General features: G+C 42.1%; 3 protein-coding genes across 6 annotated transcripts; 1 reads left to right on the top strand and 2 right to left on the bottom strand.

Annotated features, from left to right (window-relative positions):
* Positions 1-878: 878 nt before the first annotated feature.
* LOC148881835 (tubby-related protein 3-like) lies at positions 879-12,894 on the bottom strand. 3 transcript variants are annotated; one of them, XM_088989291.1, is made up of 12 exons: positions 12,646-12,894; positions 9,677-9,718; positions 7,581-7,629; positions 7,355-7,517; positions 7,060-7,287; positions 5,883-6,004; positions 5,105-5,299; positions 4,922-5,034; positions 4,733-4,832; positions 4,561-4,659; positions 2,811-2,982; positions 879-2,733 (listed from the first exon to the last, which is right to left on the bottom strand). In XM_088989291.1, the coding sequence occupies exons 1-12, from the start codon at positions 12,663-12,665 to the stop codon at positions 2,600-2,602; spliced, it is 1,437 nt and encodes a 478-aa protein (XP_088845417.1). In that variant the 5' UTR covers positions 12,666-12,894; the 3' UTR covers positions 879-2,599. The 3 variants fall into 3 exon arrangements, with proteins under 3 accessions (XP_088845417.1, XP_088845418.1, XP_088845419.1); XM_088989292.1 differs by lacking the exon at positions 9,677-9,718 and having other exon boundaries at positions 880-2,733; positions 7,581-7,659; XM_088989293.1 differs by lacking the exon at positions 9,677-9,718 and having other exon boundaries at positions 882-2,733.
* Positions 9,728-22,080, top strand: foxm1 (forkhead box M1). 2 transcript variants are annotated; one of them, XM_088989289.1, is made up of 11 exons: positions 9,728-11,654; positions 11,728-11,888; positions 14,928-14,984; positions 15,642-16,070; positions 17,166-17,365; positions 17,900-18,085; positions 18,163-18,291; positions 18,394-18,453; positions 18,543-18,576; positions 20,461-20,639; positions 21,483-22,080. In XM_088989289.1, exons 4-11 carry the CDS (start codon positions 15,677-15,679, stop codon positions 22,077-22,079), a joined length of 1,779 nt encoding a protein of 592 aa, XP_088845415.1. In that variant the 5' UTR covers positions 9,728-11,654; positions 11,728-11,888; positions 14,928-14,984; positions 15,642-15,676; the 3' UTR covers position 22,080. The 2 variants fall into 2 exon arrangements, with proteins under 2 accessions (XP_088845415.1, XP_088845414.1); XM_088989288.1 differs by having other exon boundaries at positions 9,728-11,888.
* Positions 13,032-14,422, bottom strand: rhno1 (RAD9-HUS1-RAD1 interacting nuclear orphan 1). Its single transcript, XM_088989294.1, has 3 exons — positions 14,291-14,422; positions 13,987-14,168; positions 13,032-13,919 (listed from the first exon to the last, which is right to left on the bottom strand). Exons 2-3 carry the CDS (start codon positions 14,143-14,145, stop codon positions 13,341-13,343), a joined length of 738 nt encoding a protein of 245 aa, XP_088845420.1. The 5' UTR covers positions 14,146-14,168; positions 14,291-14,422; the 3' UTR covers positions 13,032-13,340.
* Positions 22,081-22,258: the final 178 nt, after the last annotated feature.

Below are 22,258 nucleotides of genomic sequence, written 5' to 3'. Positions count from 1 at the left end.
CTCTATGTGATATTCTGTGTTACCAACCAACGGAGCTAAAATAGTTTTTAAATATTTGGCTACATTGTATGTAGAGGAGTCAATGCTACAAACAATGGGTCTGAGGGGGAACCCTTCTTTATGTATTTTTGGCAGGCCATAGATACATGGCGTGGCCTCTCCCGGGTATAATCTAAAATACATCTGTTTGTCTATATGTTTTCCGTTCTCTAACTTTTGGAGACAGTCAATCATTTCTTTCTTGTATCTATTGGAAGGGTCCCTTTTTAGTTGTTAGACGTGTTAGAATCACTGATTAACCTATTTATTTTGTCTTCATAATCCAATGTGTTGAGAAGCACTGTGCATCTGCCCTTGTCTGCTGGCAAAATAGTAATATTTTTGTCTTTTTGTAGAGTAGTTAACACCTTTCTCTCTTCTAATGTTATGTTGGACGGAGGTAGTTTGGCACTACTGAGAAGGGCTGATATTTTAATGCGTAGATCATCTGCCTCTGCATACGAAAGTTTATTTTTAATAGCTGATTCAGTAGCTGTGATGTAATCTATTGTAGGTATTGGTTTAGCAGTTACTGAGAAATTTAAACCTTTGGTTAGTACAGCCGTTTCTGTCTGTGAGAGATCTGTCTGACAAATTTTTGATCCAATTCTCCCTTGAAATCTGCTCATTACTAAATTTTCACGTGTTTACCAGTAGCGCTGAGATTGTTTCAGTAAAAGTAATTTTTTAAATTTACCCTTTTGTCTCTCTTTGGTTTTGCTGTGGTGCCTCAGGAATCCGGATTTAGTAAATTCACACACTTCCTGATATTTTGTGGGTAAGTTTAGTTTGTAATCACTGATAATAAGTTATTATTATATATATATAATTAGAACCTGTTCTCTCCACAAAGGCGAATCCTTCCGTCTATTCAACATGATTTTTTTCTACTTGTCCGCTAATTCAAAAGGGGGTGTTTACCTATTTCGATACCAAATCAAGATCATCCAATCAAAATGGCGCTTTCCGCCAACCGGCGTCAGTATCATCCAATCAAAATTGCGTCTTTACGCCGACACAAGCCAAAAATGGAAATGAACAGCAAAAAAAGAGATACATACATTTTAGGTTTACGAACGTTAAATTTATGAAAATTTTACCTTGGCATAAGAACTATTTTTCGGGATACACACGGAGTCGTGGTCGAGGATATCTCAGGCTTTTTGCTGGAAACTACCGAAAAGGCGAGTCAAATATTCATTTACGAATGGTGCATTGCATTATTTAAATCGAACATGGCGGATGGTTGCAATATGGAGCGTTAGAATAGGAATACAAGTCTAAAAGACATTAAAAACAGGCAGTACACAAGCAGATTCTTGTTTTTTAAGAAACAATCAAATAAGTCTGCGGAAAGTAGTGACAATTCATTGCAGCAAACTTCTGTCAATGATTCGAATTCAGTGGCTACGGGGAATGATTTCAGAGCTGTTATAGCACATTGGAAATCTTAAAAGCAAATATATTTTTTAGGTAGACAGAAATAAGAAATATTGTGCTATATCTGTCCTCTGGAATGGAAAATGTTTACTTTATGTATGAATACATTATTTGACTTGAGTTAAAATTGTTGATAGTGACACCTCGGCTTCCGAACGCTTTAGCTAACAAATTTTTCACCTTACGAAATTAAATTTGCGAGAATATAATCATGGCATATGAAGTAGTTTTCAGGAAACACATGGAGCGCCACAATGGTTGGCATACTAGTTTTCGGCGGAAGAGCACCAAGCCACACGGTCAAACAGCGCCACTGTGGCTGCCGGACTAGTTTTCCACACCCACTTTCTTTCAGTGCACTCAATGCAGACGTGGTTTGTTATCGAGTGGATACTTTTATCTTTTTTGGGACCGAAAAAGTCCCCACCACAGGTTAGTGTTAAGCCGAAGAGGACACAAAATAAAATTACGGTCGAGCAGCAGAAGGAGATCATCAAGAAACACGAATGAGGTGTGCGTTTGTGTGACTTATAGTCAGTAATAGTAGTAATAGTACATTTATTATACATAAAATAAGGTACATTTTGTGTAGTTTTAAGGCTTATCTAGTAGAAAATTGTTTTATGGGGGATCTGGGAACAGATTATTCTCATTTTTTATGGTTTCCTATGGGAAATTAATGTTTGGAAGACACACTTTTCGCCTTACACACTTTCTGGAAACCAATTAAGTTTGTAAGCTGAGGTATCACTGTATATTAGAAACATATATTTTCCTGAAATGTTTTTTTTTTTCATTTGCAACTTAGAAATATCGTGCTCCAATGCTGTATTTTGGTTTATTTTAATTAGTTTTGTATACTTTGGCAATCGAGTTAAATCGGGTCGTATCTATTTTAGAATTTGGCCCCCTTTTCAAACATAAGGGGTGTCAACTGGCTCCCTTTTTTTAATTTCCCAGATGCATCCCTGTAGTCACAGAACAACAACAATAATGCACTTGTCATCCAGGATAAAAAACGGTACTCAAATTAAGTTATCACGATGTCTTATGAGGCCATTTGTCCTGAGGGTGGCGCTGCGGGATACCCCAGCTGGAGTTTTGGTGAACTGAAGAAGGTTCATTCGCACATCAACTTGCTATCGAAGCTGGAAAGGCTGATGGCGAACGCTTGCAGGGCGCACACGGGGTAGTTGTAATCCAACGAGAAGATGTCCTCCGCCACTCGGCCGAACTGCATCACAATGTAGTCGGCTGAGCGTGACAAGACAGGTCAGTCATTGCACGCCGGTGAAAGCCTCCCGAAACAACCCCAGGGCGTCTTAACTCACGATTGTTGTCGTGGACAATCTGAAAATTCTTGATAGACGGTTGAGTGACGCGTCCGTTAAAGTTGAGCATGTAAGACTGCGTGTCGTCAGTCCACACGGGCATCTTGCTGTGAAGCTTGATCAGGTTGTCCAAGGAGTTGCTCTCCCAGCGGTTTAGCAGGCTCTCCTGCTCCTGAGAAGCGGGGGGAGGGGGGGGGGAACCAGAGCCAGGGATAGAAAAATTCTGTGGCTCATCTCATGATGGAACTGCCCACCAAATTTAATGTTGCTAATCAAAACTGGCTTCAGGTATCTAGCTGGCTATCTAGCTAGCTGTTTTATGTCTAATAGCTAACTAACTAGCTGGCTTTACGGTTCAACGACAACAAATGCGAAATAGAAAATGCCCTTAAAATAGTGTCTTCAAAACCAAAATGGTCTTTTTGAGACTATCTATCTATCTATCTATCTATCTATCTATCTATCTATCTATCTATCTATCTATCTATCTATCTATCTATCTATCTATCTAGCCATCCATCCATCCATCCATCCATGTATCATCTATCTATCATCTATCTAGTTAGCTATCTATTAACTGGCTATTATGGATCGCTATGGAACGCTGAAGAGCTAGCTAGCTATTTGCTATCTATTTGCTATTTATTATCTATTAGCTATCTGTTGTCTCTGTCTGAATGGCTATCTAACTAGCTATCTATTAGCTGTCTGGCCTGCTGGATAGCTATCTAGCTGACTAGCTATTAGCTATCCAGAGAGCAAGCTGGCTCGCTATCTAACAAGCTAGCTGGCTAACTAGATAGCTATCTAGTTGTTATCGATGAGAAGGTTTCTTCAGCCGTCATCTGTACAAAAGTGAAGGTTTCGGACGTTTCGCCTCCTATCCAAGAGGCTTCGTCAGCGAACTAAAGTCTGACTGGTCGTATCGGCCCCATTTATATATCCCTAGATATATAAATGGGGCCGATACGACCAGTCAGACTTTAGTTCGCTGACGAAGCCTCTTGGATAGGAGGCGAAACGTCCGAAACCTTCACTTTTGTACAGATGACGGCTGAAGAAACCTTCTCATCGATGGACCACTCCTGTACGACTGAGAGCTTACACAGACGTATCTAGTTGTTATCTAACTAGCTTGCTGGCTACCTAGCTAGTTATCTATTTGCTATTTATCCGCTATCTAACACACTAGCGAGCTAGCTATTAGCTATCTATTAGCTAGCTAGCTTTCTATGTATTTGAATTATTTCTGCGTTGATTGAACACTGGCGCGTGTGACTGCCGCTGCTCAGCCACAGAAAAACTTATCTTGTGACTGTAAAGTGACCTTGAGTTTTGAAAGGTGCTTATCAATGAAATTATTATTATTATTATTATTGTTATTCTTATTATTAGCGAGCTAGCTTTCTATCTATTTGAGTTATTCTGGGTTCCTGTGACTGTAAAGTGACCTTGAGCGTTTCGAAAGGCGCTTATAAATGAAATGTATTTTTATATTACAGTAAAGTCTCGTTATATCGATATCGGATATATCGATAGTCCCGGTTATATCGATACTATTTCTATGCACGCACTGAGAAAATTACATGCAAACAGGGTCGGATATATCGATAGTCCCGGTTATATCGATATTTTTTCGGACTCCCTTGAATATCGATATAACGAGACTTTACTGTATAAAAATGGAGGTCACGCAAAAAAATGGATGCCAGACCAACCGACTGGATTGTCCCTCTGGTCAGCGACTCACATTGTGGGGGCTTATGGGCACTCGTTCAAAGTTGGCGTTCATCCCCGGGATGATGACCGTCATCTTGCGCGGTCCTTTAAAGCCAAAAACGTTGGTTTCCTGCCAAGAGAGGGCGAATAATGAGGGCGATATAATGTCAGGTGGTGTTTTTTTTTCTCCATGTAACCCTCACATAGCAAACAGCGGCCAGTTCTTGTCGAGAGCTGGCCATGTTCTTGCAAGGGTTGGCGCCGTTGTTGTAGACGGTGAATTTGCTGCCTATGAGGTTGGACCTAGCAGGTGGTTGAGGAGGCATATCAGTCACAACACCCGATCGGTGATGAAATATGCCACACCTGTTTTTTTTTGTGCTTTTTTTTACCTCAGTTTGCCAATGAAGCTCTCGCCTTCTCGCGAGAGATCGGTTGGGTCCACCGAAATGAGGTAGTTTGACGTCTTGCTCTTCTTTCGCTTCCTCCCCGCCAACAAGAACACCTGAGGAGGACAAAAAAATAAGAAGTCGGTCGAGCAGTATGACTTGGAACAGATTCAGGTCGACTTTCACCTTCTTGCAGTCTTCTTTCTCCATGTGCATGTAGTACGTGGGGTAAAGCCCGCGGTGCATCCCCCTTTTGTCGCGGGTGATTCGGCATTTGACCGTGGCGCCTCGAGGAGCCGGAAGTAGCACAAACTCTTCTAAGTTGGACACCTCTAAAATAGGCGAACTCCTGGAGGACGGTGAGCCGCCACTGAGCGCCTCCTGGCGAGAAGACCACGTGGGATGTTGCGCAACACTTCCAATACAATACAACCACTATGTATGTATTGTGTTGTATTTTGGACAGCCATCCTCATTTCAAGCTCATATAACTCCAGACCCATATAATTTAGGAATTAACCGTTTTTTTCCTGATAAGTTTTCTTATGATACGTTTTCTTACACTGCATTGAATGTTTATGTAGTCCTAAAAATCAATATTCTGTTGGTCCTTTAATTCAAGTCAAGATGACAAAAACCCTGGCACTGGAGTGGACACAGTTTTGCACATGTGGTAGTGAATGAGTTCAAGCATTTATTGTTTTGAAACATATTTTTTTTCTTCCTGATTTTTTGTTTCTTTCCCTATTTTTTCCTTTTGACATTTGTTAAAAAAACACTGAGGGTAACCAGTTTGTGAGTGCTCTGCGGACAGGAAATAAAGCAGTCACAAAGATAATAGAAAGCACCAAGGGAGTAAAACTAAAATCAAATCTGAAAACGGCAAGCATTGTGAATAGTAAAAAGATCCGTCCGTCCGCCATCTTGAATACTTTTATCAATGGTGTGAAAGTCTCCGGCTTACCGGGTCCTTGGTGCTATCGGCGGAGGCGGGCCTACTGGTTTGTGCGCTAGGCGTCGGGGATTGCGGCCGATCGTTGTCGTTGTCGTCGCTGGACTCGTCAAAGTGCATGCTGCCGGACAGGCCTGGACAAGAAAGGACATTTGACTTTGCAAATTCATGACAAAAAAAATAACGTGATACCTCAGTTTATGAACCCCTTGGCTTACGAACTTTTCGGTTTAACGTTAAATTTATGAAAATTTTACTTTGGCATACGAACTATTTTTCGGGATACACACGGAGCTGCCACAATGAGTGATGTGTCGTTTGTGAACGAGCCCGTTCTAACAAGAAAACGGCAGCCGACTGTTTTTGTCCTCTATTCCCCACCCCCAGCCTTCGGTTAAAGCTATGTGATTGGTCAAGAACGCAGCAGTGAGGGATGGAGTTACAGACAGAGAGAGTGAAGCCGTTCTCCAAAAAGAAAATGTCTGCCGACTTTTTTATCCTCTATTCCCCGCCCCCAGTCTTCGGTTAAAGCCACATGATTGGTCAAGAACGCAGCAGTGAGGGGAGGTGGTTTAAACATTAAAGAGACAGGCAGACGACAGTGAGAGAATTTCAACTTTCATGGTTCAAAGGCCGAGTGTAGACTGCAAGGTTAAAACATCCCATCAATCAGGCTCCGCAAACAACCTGCACAAGCCATCTGTACACTTGATACAAAAAGCTATCATCCCAGCTAAACAGAACACAATTGATGAGGAACTAGATACAATTATCGCAGAGAAAGCACCTACAAGGGATAATTCCTCAAGATGGTAAAAGAAGGTTATGTTCCTCATCAAGTGTTTAATGCTGATGAAACCGACCACTCCATTCCATCAAGCCATCAAGGACCATCACAAAGGTCAATAAAACGACTTTATTATACTGTACAGTTTATTTCTTTAATTATAATACCATCGCACATTTATTATACATGAAATAAGGTATATGTTGTGTAGTTTTAAGGCTTAGAAAATAGAAGTAGAAAATTATGTTTTATGGAGACCTGGGAACTGATTATTCTCATTTTAATGGTTTCCTATGGGAAATTAATTTTTGGGATACACACTTTTCGCCTTACACACTCCGTCTGGGAACCAATTAAGTTCGTAAGCCAAGGTATCACTGTATTTGAGTCTGATCTCGTCACCTTGTTTCCGCAGCAATTCGTGGATGTCCGTTTTGGGATGGTGAAGCGTCTTGGCCTCGCACGTCCTCTCGCTGTCCCCCGCAGCGGGCGAGGGAGGCGGCGGAGGCCGCGCCTTGAGTGGGGATTGAGTCTTTACTTGACCATGGGAATGGTTGACGGACGTGACTTGGATTTTCAGCCCCTTTTGAGGCCTTTTGGCTCCCACAAAGGCTGCAGGCCCATTCATACCTACAAGGGGGATAGCATAGATGTTGGTTAAAATACGGGAGGCTAACCCGTCTTGGGCTTCCCTCACCATCCGCGGCTATGTCGTTAGCATTGCTCATATGCGACTCCACCAGCGCTACTTGCTCTTCGCCGTGTCGCGTGCGGTTCCGCTGAGGCCACGCCTTCATATTGGGCTGCACCATGAGCGTTTCCTGTCGTTTCCGACGTCGCTTCTGCTCCAGTAACGACCTCTGCGAAAGGGGCAACCGGCATCGGTCATCGGTGACATGAACTTCCTTTGCCTCCTCACCCACCTGCTTTTCCAGCTTCTGTTGCATGATGCTGCTCTGCTCTTCAAATCCACTGCGCAGATGGCAAAGGAAATGGAACACCCTAAATTGAGTTCATTCAGTATATGTATTCTTCTTCTTATATTATGTTTCATTTTAAATCATATTTTCAGCAGAAGAGTCTGATAAGTAAGAAGTGAAGATCCTGGTGTCGCTTAGCAACAAGAAAAGGGAGGAACGAGGACCTTGGGGTGCAAAACACTTCAGGTGGGAATGTTTTCTTTAAGGTGACAAATGTTCCTCATCAAGTGTTTAATGCTGATGAAACCAACCACTCCATTCCATCAAGCCATCAAGGACCATCACAAAGGTCAATAAAATGACTTTATTATATTGTACAGTTTATTTCTTTAATTATAATACCATCGCACATTTATTATACATGAAATAAGGTATATCAGAATCAGAATCAGAATCAGAATCATCTTTATTGCCAAGTATGTAGAACACACAAGGAATTTGTTTCCGGTAGAACACGCTGCACTAGTATCGTTGTCAAAAAAAAAACTGCTAAGTGGCATATATTGTGTAGTTTTAAGGCTTAGAAAATAAGAAAGTAGAAGATTATGTTTTATGGAGACCTGGGAACTGATTATTCTCATTTTAATGGTTTCCTATGGGAAATTAATTTTTGGGATACACACTTTTCGCCTTACACACTATGTCTGGGAACCAATTAAGTTCGTAAGCCAAGGTATCACTGTATTTGAGTCTGATCTCGTCACCTTGTTTCCGCAGCAATTCGTGGATGTCCGTTTTGGGATGGTGAAGCGACAAATTCACTCATTCACTGCCGGACGATGTGCAAAAAAATGTGTCCACTCCAGTGCCAGGGTTTTTGTCATTTTCACTCAAATTTCAGGACCCACAGAATATCGAGTTTAAGGACCCCCTTGTGTGGCTAATTTTATAATAATAATAATAAAAAGACAGAGTAAGACAAATAGAAAGCTAGCTAGCAAGCCAATAGATCGCTAATTTTGGATTGGATTAGATTAGCCTTTATTAGCCTCGCAGTGGAGAAATTGATATTTTACAGCAGCAAAGTGATAAAAGTAAGGAAAGAAAGAAGTAGAAAAAATACAAGAGCTGCGGTAGAGGCAGCCATTCTCGCGGCGCCATCTTGAAGTAAAAAAAAAAAAACAAATCTGACACAGACAGTCATTCAATCTTAACTCATTCACTGCTAGACGATATGCACAAATGTTTCCACACCAGTGCCAGGGTTTTTGTCATTTTCACTCGAATTCCAGGACCCACAGACTATCGCGTTTTAGGACCCCGTGGCGTGGCTAATTTTAGATTGGATTAGATTAGCCTTTATTAGCCTCACAGTGGAGAAATTGACATTTTACAGCAGCAAAGTGATGAAAGTAAGAGGAAAGGAAGTAGAAAAACAAAATACAGGAGCAGCTGTAAAGGCTGCCACTCTCGCGACGCCAGTAAAAAAAAAAAAAACTAACAAATGTGACACATTACAAAAGACAGACAGTCATTCAATCTTAACTCATTCACTGCCAGAAGATGTGCAAAAATGTTTCCACTCCAGTGCCAGGGTTTTTGTCATTTTCATTCAAATTCCAGGACTCGCAAAATAGTGAGTTTTGGGATGACATAAACATTCAATGCAGCGTAAGAAAACTTGTCATAAGAAACTTTATCATCAGAAAAAAAATGTTAATTCCTAAATTATATGGGTCTGGAGTGAGTTTGAAATGAGGGTGGCTGTCCAAAATACAATACAATACAATACAATACATATTGATTTATATAGCGCTTTAACAACAGCTGAAGCTGGAACAAAGCGCTAACATGGACAAAAGGCAAATGCTGCCCCGTCGTGGAAGGAAAAAAACATTGCCAGAGGTCTGACCAGTGCTTTATCTGCACCCCGCCAGCAAGAAAAATCGCAAACAAATTCGGGAATGGTGCTCCACGTCATATTTTCAATTCCTGAATACATCCGAGAATGGCAGTGAGTGAGTTAAATGATTTCGACATCCACCCTTGAGCTACGTAAACAGCAGTTGTTGGTGACAGAGAGTTAGGGGAGCATGTACCTTGTTGTTGTATTGGACACAAAGCTCGCAGAGCTGGAGGGTCTTGGGGGGGGGGGGGGGTCAATTTGTTGAAGGAAGAAAAGAAGAGTTGAGTTGACAGTGGTTTGCAATTGTTGTTACCTAGCATTTTCCTGTCGTTGCTAAGTTGTTAACCACTTTGATGGAAGTTATGACTTTGTCTTTTCTGTAATACCGTACAATAGCTATCTGGCTGGCTAGCTATCTAGCTGGTTAGCTTGCTATCTAGCTTTCTATCTATTTGTCTTACTATTCTATTTGAGTTACTTCCGAGTTGAATGAACGTGTGGCTGCCGCTGCTCACCCATAGAAAAAAAGATCCTGTAACTGGAAAGTGACCTTGAGAGTTATGAAAGGCGAAATGTATTATTATTATAACTTGTGGCTGTTGTTTATTCGTTTAAAAGTGTTTTTTGATACTGGTGTTAAACCTGAAAAATATATATACAAGCCAACATGAGAAAGGAAATGGGACAAAATACACATTTGTAATTATTGCTTTGCTTAATTTCCCTTAAAACAATCCACTTAAAATGAAATTGATCGTCTTGAACCCGTTTCATTTGATAGCTCGCAGGGGTTTAAATCCGTCTCAACACCTGCCGCTGATCTCTAGGGTGTAAGAGCATCACAAGCCACACCCTTTCAAAATAAAACAGCAAAAACCCGATGCAATAATCACTTCTAACCTGTACGACCAACGACTGTAGACGGGCTGTGACTCCATCCTGCCTCGAACCAACGCTCATTCCCGTCTCGGAGCGTTTGATCGTTTATGAAGTAAACTCAAGACGCCGCGACCCGCTTTGGGGGAGTGACAGGTTGGCGTGCTGGCAAGGCGGAGAGGAAGTCGATCGTTGCCATGACATCCACGCAATGGCAATACGGGTGGGAGGAAAACACTCAAGGTGCCCACGTTCTCAAGGTAAGTACTGTATATTATTCATGTCAACTTTATTGTGCTACATGTGCAACAAATAGCAGATATTAGACTGCCTGACTACTTTTCTGCCATCGGTGAAAATAACATAAAATCCGTTAAAAATGTGATTTAACCTCACGTGAGTATGTGGACCAAAACTTATAAATAACAAGGGAGGCCATATTGCTACGTTGTCATGCATATTAGCATATTTGACAATAAAGCTGACTTTGACTTGACTGGATTGCTAGCTAAAAACACTTAGTAAATAACTGCACTTTTCAAAAAGGATGTGTGGAATAAAATCAATTAACTTCACTATCAATACTTTATATGCCGAAATTTAATAAACCCATGTTCATATTTCCGAAAGAAAATTACTTTCTTCCAGCAGATGGCAGTGTTGAGTCGATTGGTTGTGATGAATCAATTCAGCAGCCACTACACGTCATCAAAATGAGCCCACGCAGCCGGAGCAAAACAAATATAAAAACAAATAAGAAAATGGCGGATTGTGAGAATTTAATCGTCACATAAATATTGTGATCTGAATTTAATCGGTAGGTCACTGAATCGTCTGAGTGTTTATCACTTGAAGTGACGCATTCTGGGATTGACTCATTTGCAAACCACCAGGGTGACGTCACGTCAGGAGGAAACATACAAAAACAATAAAATGGCGGATGGTGAAATTAATCGTTACAAAAATATTGTGATCTGGATAAATAAAATGTATTGTTATTATTAATCGGTATGTATTGAATTGTCGCGCCGAGTGTTTACAACGATAAATGACGCATTCTGGGATTTACTAATTTGCATGACCGCCTGGGTGATATCACGTATGCGCGACAAAAAAAAAAAACAATTGGCCGGAGAGATTCGTGTTTTCAAGCTGAAAATCCAGCCATTATTTTGAGTTGGGGTCAACGGAAAAAAATATATATATTAAGCCACAAATAGTTAGCATAATGTCATTTGTAATTCGTTCCTTTTAGAATCAAGCTATCGCAAAAGTAACCTGAAGATTTTTACAAGGTAAACTGGCAACGCGATGTGCCACAAACTCACTTATCCTGCCAGGAGACTAACGCCTCCCATTTTACGCTAGAGCTACAAACCGAAGAGCCCCCCATTTCTGATTGTCATCAGAGACTGTATCGAAGTGACATCGAAGTCGACTGGTGAGGAGCGAGGGGCCTTGTGGCTCCCACCGGTGGGAGTATTTGCAAAGGAAAAAAAGTGACAAGTGGCAGTAATAACACTTTCCAGGTATGTACGCACTTTAATCATGTCAAAGCACACAACAACAAAAACACCTGATACCATTACGCTACTCTAAAAACAAAACAATTCATAGAAAGAGATGGAAACCAATTTGCAAATGATGCATATGAGGCCTTGTTTAAAAGATTTGTCCGTCTATTACAATACAATACAATAGTTGTCTTTTGTGGGTGTGGTATGTTCGTAACCTTTGCTGGAATGTGCACATTTTAATTCACGAGAAGGCGACTGCAGACGGTATTATAAACAAGGACGTCTCAGCCATGCTTGTTTCCTTGTGGTCTGAAATTCATCTTCAGAGTGCGTGCGATACATTGCTTCACAGGAACGCACTAAGAAACTAAACACAGCAGGCGCGAGAGCTCAACATGCATAAACTAGTACCCCAACCCCTCTTGTGTGACTCATTTCAGTGCAATGTCGTTCATGAAAAAAAACTTTTGCACCGTTAAACCCAACACGTGAAGTTAAAAAAAACACGATTAGACACAATGCACTCGCATTTGTGTTGATGGTTTGTCGCTTTCACTTTAGTTCCCAAACCTTGGTCGCTAAAGTTTTTTATCGCCTCGGGACGTTATCGCTGGTTCTTTACCGTTAGCACGTAGCATTAGCCCAAGTCTCCTCTCAAAAGTTACGCTTGGCTCGTTTGTCGCGTGACTAAAAGTACGCCTTAGCTACGGCGACTTTGCTCTTGCTCAGAAAACACATAAAAGGTAAGCATTATGTGGTTTCTTCTTACCTTATGCTGTAGTAACTCATGTTTGTCCGCGGTTGCTAAGGGAGATCTCGCAGACGTTTTTTTTTCGCCGAGGAGCCGGCTCGTACGGAGTTACCGCCCGCGCTAACAAGGTGCGCCCACATTGGCGAATGGCTCAGCTAGGCCGCGTGTGATTGGTTGAGTATGCGGAAGTGGGCGAGTGTAGTTGGAATGCGCGAGTTTTTGTTACGTTTGTTTTCTAAGTCACAAAGTGTACGTTTTGACGCCGCGAGACAAATAAAAGGTTTGCAAGTGATTTGAGCGTAAATTCACATCTACGGTGTGTTGCTATGCATCGTTTGAACAAAATTGCATGGATTCTTAAGTTGACATAATACATAATACACGGTGAACTGCACCAATCATGATTAATTTGACATAATTTTATACATCCAGTGGACGCAAAATGGCACCGTCTTCAAGAAAATACTTAAAAAATATCAAAATGTTAAGATTGGGATGTCTCCAGGTAGGATGTTTTCCTCCATATTCCTAAAGAAGCATCTTAGCTTTTTTAAACACCCTTAATTGTCCATATCTGCGCATAAAAGTGTCCATGCTCGTTTATCCACACGCACACCTGCAATTGGACGATGTCTTTCTTAAAGATGGGTGCTCTGGAAAATATTGGAATGGCTGTTTTAACGCGTAAACAGAAGTGGTAAGGTGTTCAATTATTAGCTGGTGATGAGCTTGTTGCATTCCGTCAGCTGTTTTCTTTCCTCCAACATGGCCATTACCCACATCCGCCTCCTCCAGGTTACCTTTAGGTTGTAGTAGCGTTCGGGCGTATCCGGTACCAGCACGTCAGGTGGTGGTGTGAATGGTGCAGAACAAGAAGAGAAGGATGCGGAAGATGAGGAACAAGCATCTTGTAGTGGTAATTTTGGGGTATCCACATGAGGTGGCGCACAGATGGACGTTCCCTCTCCGGTTGGCTGGTTTGAGGAAACAAAATATGAGGCCCCATTGTCCTGATTCTTCCGGATTTGCCTTTTGGGTGCATCTTGTTGACATGCCACGCTTTTCAAAACACGTCCTCCAGAGCATGGGTGGCTTTTGTGAAACATCTTGGCCTGATGATGTTGAGTGGGCCCATTCGACTGGAACAACAGCGCGGGGAACTTGCCGGTGGTCTTCTTGGACACCTGGCTGCAAGTGTTCCGTATGCTCTTATCCAAGATGCACCTCCTGTGACGTTTGCGTCTCGCCTTGGGAGCTGCGGCCTCCACTGACGTGTCAAACTGTGGATTTACCTGAAAAAAAAAACACCAAGTATAACTACATGCTACAAAATGTCCGCATGCATGTATGTTAAATTACCCAGGAGTTCGGGTTGCTCCGTGCTTGCGCCTCAGGGAAGAACTGTTTGGGATGTAAAGCAGCTCGGACTTCAGGAACGAATGTTAGTCGAGCGCCGCACACAGGATGTTCGGTGAATAGCAACGGAGACTTCTCAGTCTTGGAGCGTTTGCGAGGCATCAAAAGAGAAACTATCCGTAGACCTGAAGGACATCAAGTGTCTTCATTTGAGAGACGGTTCACTTCAAAATGACGTTTTAGCATCGCCTTGACTACAGTTTGGGTGACGACACCATTCCTGTTGTATTAAACACCCTTCACTCACCTTGAAAAGGACATTCTTTTGGTTCTTTGTTGGAATTGCATAAAATATAACGTGTATTTCGCAGTAATTCTTCTCTTTTGATCGTCTTTTTGGCTCGCTGGACTTTGGATACTATGTTCGGTACTTCCTTTTCCGCCCCGTTTCAACAACCGATTGCCCACCACATTTCCCTGAGCGTCTGGTATTGGTTGACTGTCAACCACGTGACCAAAGTGAGTTATCCGAGCGGCGCCAACGTTCAAATATACATTTATTTATCGAACGAATGGCTGCTTCAAGTTAAATCAATTCAACATTATCTTTTGTATCGCTGCGGTGATTAGACTAATATGATGTTTCTTTATCGAATATTTTGTTGTACTGTATTGGTCTGTTTAATTTTGGTCCGGCACCCGTACGGACACACTTTGTATACCTCAAATCTAACATCCGATTGGCCAACACATCCCCCAAATCGCCACCATTGGTTGGTTGTCAAACCACGTGACAAGAACCACAGCTGCTCCATGCGCAGCGCCTAAATTCAAAATACGCAATTACGCATATCGTTGAAAGCGTAGAAAAAGGCTTCGTGTCAAAAACGCCAAAGCGCGTTTGTGTCATCGTTTGTCTTAATTATTTATATTTATTTTTACAGTTCGGTGACAAGAAATAATGACCCACCAAAAAACTTCCCTGTCGCCGTAATATGAAGGTGAGTTTAACTGTTGCTTGAAGTTATCGTTAGCTAAAGCCTTGTACTAACAGGCATAACTGGTTTTCACGTCCAAAGCGGAATGTATGTGTGTATATATATATATATATATATATATATATTTCCATTTCTTCTGTGAACTGATATGAATAGCAAGCTAACTGTTTAAACGTCACTTAGGTCTGAGTTTGTCACTGGCATTAGCATCAAACGTCAAGTACCTAACTGAATACGTTTCGCCGGATTGAGACGCAAATTTATCCGTATTTAATAAAATATGACGGAAAGATTCTTTAGCATCGAATACAATTGAAATAAAGTGACTCGATGGGAAAAAAATGCGGAAAAACATGTATCCGTAGGCATCACATAACTTGAGCCTATGACAGTCCATCGACAGAACAGTTATCAAAGTCATGAAACCTCAAATGCCTTGGCTGCATAGACTTTGTTGTTTAAAGAAGTTATAGATTAAAGTGGAGTGAATTAAAGTGTCCTTTCAACAGTGGATTAAAAACGTCATGCTGGAAATACATATGATATGAGCTGAGTTTGAAAGCAAACAAGCAGCCGTAGCTTTGATGAAAAGCATATTCAGATGAACAGCACACAAAGGTTACATTAAAATATGTTCACATATTATACATCTTTTTCCAGCATATCTGCGCGGGATTTTGTGGAACTGGTTCATCATGAGACGAAGCCCAAGGAGACCCCTGATCCTCAAAAGACGCAAGCTGCCATTTCAGCAGAGCACCCCTCCCATGAGTCAGGATGCACAGGCTTCCCAAGCACAGTCTCCATCTTCACGATTCTCAGACACTGTCCGCGTCCTGGATCACCCCATCCTCCCCAGCACGCAATTGGTGGTTATTCCTAAAACGGCCGAACTGCGCAGCGTCATCGAGGCGCTGACGATCAAGGGCAAAGAGTGCGGCGCGCAGGGGCCCAATAAGTTTATCCTCCTGGGCGAGGGCGGCAGCCTGGACTCGGGCTCGCTGAACAAGACGGACCAGGAGCCCGTTTTCCCGGGGAGCGTGGCTTCACGGGTGTTTCGGACCGCTGCGTTCACAGAAGTGAAACAACGTAGGAATTTTGTATTTCATTGGATTGGATTAGCCTTTATTCGTCTCGCAGTGGAGACATTTATATTCCACACCGCCAAAGTTATGATAGGAAGAGGAAATGAAAGAAAGAAGTAGAAAAACAAAATACAGGAGCTGCTGTAAAGGCAGCCACTCTCACATAACAATAAGAATAATACATTTCATATATCAGCGCATTTAAAAAACTTTCAACGTCACTTTACAGTCACAGGATAAGTTTTTCTGTGTGTGTGAGCACTCAACCAGGAAGTAAGTCAAATAGATATAAAGCTAGCTGACTAGCTAATAGATAGGTATCGAGATAGCTAGCTAAATAGAGTGTGATATAGCAAATAGATAGCTAGCTAGATAGCATTATAGCGAATAGAGATCTAGCTAGATAGGTAGATAGTTAGGGAGATAGCTGGATACATAGCCAGCTATCATAGCGTCTTTATTTTATTGAACTCATTCACTGCCACTGAAATTCAAAATAGGCGCCACTCTCAAATTTGTTCGGGTTTTGTTTTTTCATGCTTGGGTGCCGATAAAGCACTAGCTGTGGCCTCTGGCAATATTTTTTCTTTTCCACGGCACCACCTTGAAGTCAAAAGAACAACAAAAAAAATATATGACAACACAAAGACATTCAATGTCATTCAATCTTAAGCACTTTCTGCACCCTCTTTGTTACATAAAGCAGTTCTAGAAGAAAATGGGGAGGATCAAAGCGTCCTATTCACCAGTGGATGAGGGACATCATGGCGGAATGTGCACGTCTGCTACAAGCTAAATGTTGAAAGCATAAACGTAGCTCTAGCATCCATTGAGGAAAAGAGATTGTCTCACATCTCCTGTCCCACGTACTGTAAATCCGCTTCAATTCCAAGCCGCGACAGTTCCACATATCGGCACACCAAATAGACACTATGTCGTCAAAATGCGTTTTGATTCCTTATAGTCGACATCATACAGCTGATATAAGGTATCCAAATATTATTTCTGCTACGTAGAGTTTTTTATGCTACATCTCGATTCACGTGTCTTGCTTGTATGTAGAATCCCGAACTGAACTGCCTTCTCTGTTGCATTCCAGTGAAAAAGGAAGACGCCGGCTGCCATTTTGACGACAGCCTCACCAACATGCAATGGTTGGAAGGGTGCGACGCTTTCCGACCGGGACCCGCCGAGGACAAATCCGATAAGGAGAACCAGACTGCGGCCGCCATGTTGGGAGGGAGACCTCATATGCTGCATTCTGAGCCACGAGAAGCAGCATGTGGCTTTCTTCCCAAGGTTTTTTTCCAGCGCTAGCCACGCGTTGTCCGTCTGATTGAGAAATCCATCCATTCCATTTTTTTTTCGAAATTCCAAAATCATTTTCGGTCCGTTATAAATGATGTTGTATTAGCTAGCTAGATAGCTGTTAGCTATCTAGCTGGCTCGCTGTTAGCTGGCTAGCTGTTGGCTATCTAGCTATCTATTAGCTATACATTTGATAATAGCTGTCTAGCTGGCTGTAAGCTGTATACTTCACTATCTGGCTATCTATTAGCTATACATTAGCTAGCTGGCTAGCTATTAGCTGTCGAGCTGGCTAGCTGTTGGCTATCTGGCTATCTATTACCTATTTATTAGCGATCCATTAGCTAGCTAGCTTGCTATCTATTTGAGTTACTTCGTGGTTGAGTGAACACTGGCTCATGTGGCTGCCACTGCTCACCCACAGAAAAACTTTATCCTGTGACTGCAAAGTGACTTTGAAAATTTTGAAAGGCGCTTAGAAATGAAATGGATTATTATATTGTTATTATTCCTTGCCTTCTGCAGATCAGGACCGCCTCCACTGCCCGCCTCCAAGATGGCGGCAAGATAAAGCCACCCTTCTCCTACATGACCATGATTCAATTTGCCATCAACAGCAGTCCGGATGGTCACATGACCTTGAAAGACATTTACAATTGGCTCCAGCGCCATTTTGACTTCTTCAGAGAGGACCGCAGGGGAGGCTGGAAGGTCCCGAACGACTTCTTTGCGCCATCTTTCGTCATTCCTACCACGTCCGCTGAAGTTTGCTTTTGTTCTTGTTCTAGAATTCCATCCGCCATAATCTGTCCCTGCATAAAATGTTCGTCCGCAAGATGTCATCTGATATGAAAGAGTCCTTCTGGACCATTCGGCCGGAAGCTAACCGAGGCCTCACGCTGGATCAGGTGTACACGGTCCGACACGTTTCAATGCTCCGCTTCCCGTCGCGTCGCCATTTGCTTCGTGATTTTTTTTGTTTTTTGTGTTTTTTTTAAGCATCCATGTTCCTCTTGCAGCCTGGATGTCACCCTGTGGCGGCTCCTTTTCACCGACTTCTTCCGTCATCGCCTTGCCTAGTAAGATTTCTCCCCAAGAAAACCACATTTGTAACCAGTTTGGCCATTCATTTTTAAGCTGATGATTTTTTTTTTTGTATTGCTAAAAGCTTCCTGTTCCCAAGAAAGCGCCGACTGGCTCTGGTGAGTTTGGTTTACAAACACTATTTAACTCATTCACTGCCAGACGTGTAATTTTTTTTTTTTTTTTTTTTTGTCATTGTCGCTGGAATTCCAGGATCCACAGAATATTGAGTTTTAGGACTACATCAACATTCAATACAGCGTTAGAAACATTGGCCTCTCTTCTTTCATCAGAAAAAAAATCATTATTTCCTTAGTTATATGGGTCTGGAGTTATATGAGCTTGAAATGAGGGCGGCTGTCCAAAATACAATGCCAAACACATTGGTTTTTGTCATTATCGCATGAATTCAGGACCCACAGAATATTGAGTTTTAGGACTACAAAAACATTTAATGCAGCGTTAGAAACCCTAAACTCGTCGTTCATTCGAAAAAATAGTTAATTCCTATGTTTACAGCAGCAAAGTAATGAAAGAGGAAAGGAAGAAGTAGAAAAACAACACACTGGAGCTGCTGTAAAGGCGGCCATTCTCGCGGCACCATCTTGAACTCAGAACAACAACAAAAACTAACAAATGTGACACATTATAAAAGACACAGACTGTCATTCAATCTTAACTCATTCACTGCCAGACAATGTGCAAAAATGTGTCCATTCCAGTGCCAGTTTTTTTTTTTTTTGTCATTGTCACTTGAATTCCAGGACCCACAGAATATTGACTTTTACGACTACATAAACATTCAATGCAGCGTGAGAAACCTTAGACTCTCTTTCATCAGAAAAAAAAGTTAATTCCTAAATGATACGGGTCTGGAGTTATATGACCTTGAAATGAGGGCGGCCGTCCAAAGTACAATGCAATACATACATATTCGTTTACATAGACGCTCCCCAACTTATGAACGGGATACATTCTGAACGGTCGTTTCGTAAGGTAAATTCGTCCGTAAGTTGATTCACTGCTATATTTTGTTTGTAATGTATTTTTAAGGCTTATATAAGTATGTTTAAAGTTTATATAATAAGAATAATAATCCATTTCATTTCTAAGCGCCTTTCAAAACTCTCAAGGTCACTTTACAGTCACAGGATCAGTTTCTCTGTGGGTGAGCAGCGACAGCCACATGCGCCAGCGTTCACTCAACCTAGAATAACTCAAATAGATAGAAAGTTAGCTAGCAAGCTAATAGATAACTAATAGATAGCTAGCTATCTAGTTAGACAGCTAATAGATAGCTAGCCAGCTAGTTAGATAGCTAATAAATTGCAAATATAAGTATGTTTAAGGCTTGTATAAGTCACCTGTATTGGTTTGTACAGTATAAAAATAAACTTCATAAAATATATCCTCTATATATATCTATACATATAGATTTGTACAACAACATGTACAATTGGAGAGAATACGACATATGTTACGACAAAAAATGTTTGTAGCGTTCGTAACTCGAATGTTCGCAAGTAGGGAAGCGTCTATTTTTTTGTGGAATGTATGTTTAAGGCTTATATAAATATGATTAACGTTTGTATAAGTAACCTGTATTGGTTTTTCCCCCCAAAAACTTTTTTTTAATAAAATATGTGCTCTATATAGATATGTACATGTACAACTGGAGAGAATACGACCTGTTACTACAAAAATGTTTCGTATGTTGTTCGTAATTCAAATGTTCATAAGTAGGGGAGCGTCTACATAGCGCTTTAACAACAGCTGAAGCTGGAACAAAGTGCTAACATGGAAAAAAGGGAAATGCTGCCCCTTTGTGGTAAAGAAAAAAAACATTGCAAGAGGCCATGGCCAGCACTTAATTGGCACCCAAGCATGAAAAACTAAACCCGAACAAATTCAGGAATGGCTCTACGTCATATTTTCAATTCCCGAATAAATACGTGAATGGCAGGGAATGAGTTTTAAAAACTGACATTTTTTTTCCTTTGGAGGCTCATCGAAGCAGACGAAACCGCTTCTCCTACGGACGCCGTCCTGCCTGGTTCCGGTCCAGCTCCCCCTCGGCATTGCCGTGTGTCCGCCTTCATCCTCTTCAATTGGCCTTCCCGCTCCGCCGCGCCGCGCAGCTCGCGTCCTCGGCAAAGCCAGGCAGCGCAAAAACGCTCCAACGGTAACACCTTTCCGGCTCTCAACTTGCAAAATGTTACAGATCTATTCGCTGGCTGATGGCTATCTATTCGCTAGCTATTCGCTAGCTATTGGCTATTCGCTAGCTATCTATTCGCTAGCTATTAGCGATCTATTCGCTTGCTATTAACTATCTATTCCCTAGCTAGCTAGCTAGCTTGCTATCTATTTGAGTTACTTCAGGATTGAGTGAACGCTGGCGTGTGTGGCTGCCTCTGCGCACCCACAGAAAAAAACTTATCCTGTGACTGCACAAGTGTCCTTGAGAGTTTTGAAAGGCGCTTAAAAATGAAATTTTATTATTATTATTATTATTATTATTATTGATGCAAAAAGCTATCAACCCAGCTGAACAGAACACAATTGATGAGGTACTAGGTAAAATTATCGCAGAGAAAGCACCTACAAGGGATCATTCCTCAAGATGGTGAAAGAAGGCTCAAGTGTTTAATGCTGATTAAACCGGTCACTCCATTAAGCCATCAACGACCATTACAAAGGTAAATAAAACTAATTTATTATCCAGTTCAGTTCATTTCTTTAATTATAATACCATAGCACATTTATTATACATAAAATAAGGTATATTTTGTGTAGTTTTAAGGCTTAGGAAATAAGAAAGTAGAAAATTCTGTTTCTTGGGGACTTGGGAACGGATTATTCTAATTTTAATGGTTTCCTGTGGGAAATTAATTTTTGGGATACACACTTTTTGCCTTACACACTCTGTCTGGGAACCAATTAAGTTTGTAAGCCAAGGTATCACTGTATTTGCAATGACCTTTTCCAAAATCGCGGCGTCGATTGACGGCGTGTCGATTGCCAGGTACTCGCCAAAGAGGAGGCGCGGCGGTCCAAAGTGGCAAAAGCGGAGCCGGAGGTGGCACGAGCCCAACGCTGCAGCCCCAAAATGGCCGCCCGGAGACAGCAAGCCGACGGCTCCAGGCGGAAACAGCGCCTGGTGCGCACCCGCCACGAAGAACCGCTTCTGGTTTACTCGCAAAGCTCGGACGCTGACTCGGGAATCGCCACCTCCTCCACCTGCCTGGACGTTGATTCGGACCTCCCGGACGGTTGCCTCCATTCCTCCAAGACCCCCGTCAAAGTGGGCCTGGCTTCCTCCACGCCCAGCAAGCCGCCGTCGGCCAGTCAAAGCGCGCTGGACTTCAGCCCCATCCGCACGCCCAGCGGCCGGGCTCGACCGGCGCCCCCGTACGACGACTTTGGCGCTTGCGGAACCCCCTTCAAGGACTTCTCGGACGCCTGTTCCGGGGAGCTAACCATGGCCGAGGGCCTGGTGCTGGACACGCTCAACGACAGCCTGAATAAGATCCTGGTGGACCTCAGCTTCGGGCTGGATGACGTTCGCGACGTCGCTTTGGCTGACCTCAGCTTGTCGGAGCTCCTCCCACAACTCAAGTAGCCCATGGGCCATTTTTTTTCTTGCTTTCCAGACCAAACATTGAGCTTTTCATCCATTTGTTAGCTTGCTCCACGGCTACGCTAAGAATGGCTATTTTGTTCTTCTGAAGAACTTGCACTTTGATTTATTCCCGACAAACATCTTTGGGTGTTTATTTGCACGGTTTATTATTTAATTTT

The sequence above is a fragment of the Hippocampus bargibanti genome, linkage group LG22 (assembly GCF_051943395.1).
Source record: "Hippocampus bargibanti isolate YZ-2025 linkage group LG22, ASM5194339v1, whole genome shotgun sequence".
Classification (NCBI taxonomy): Eukaryota; Metazoa; Chordata; class Actinopteri; order Syngnathiformes; family Syngnathidae; genus Hippocampus; species Hippocampus bargibanti.
The sequence above is the reverse complement of the archived record's forward strand: the minus strand, read 5'-3'. Positions and strand labels throughout refer to the sequence as shown.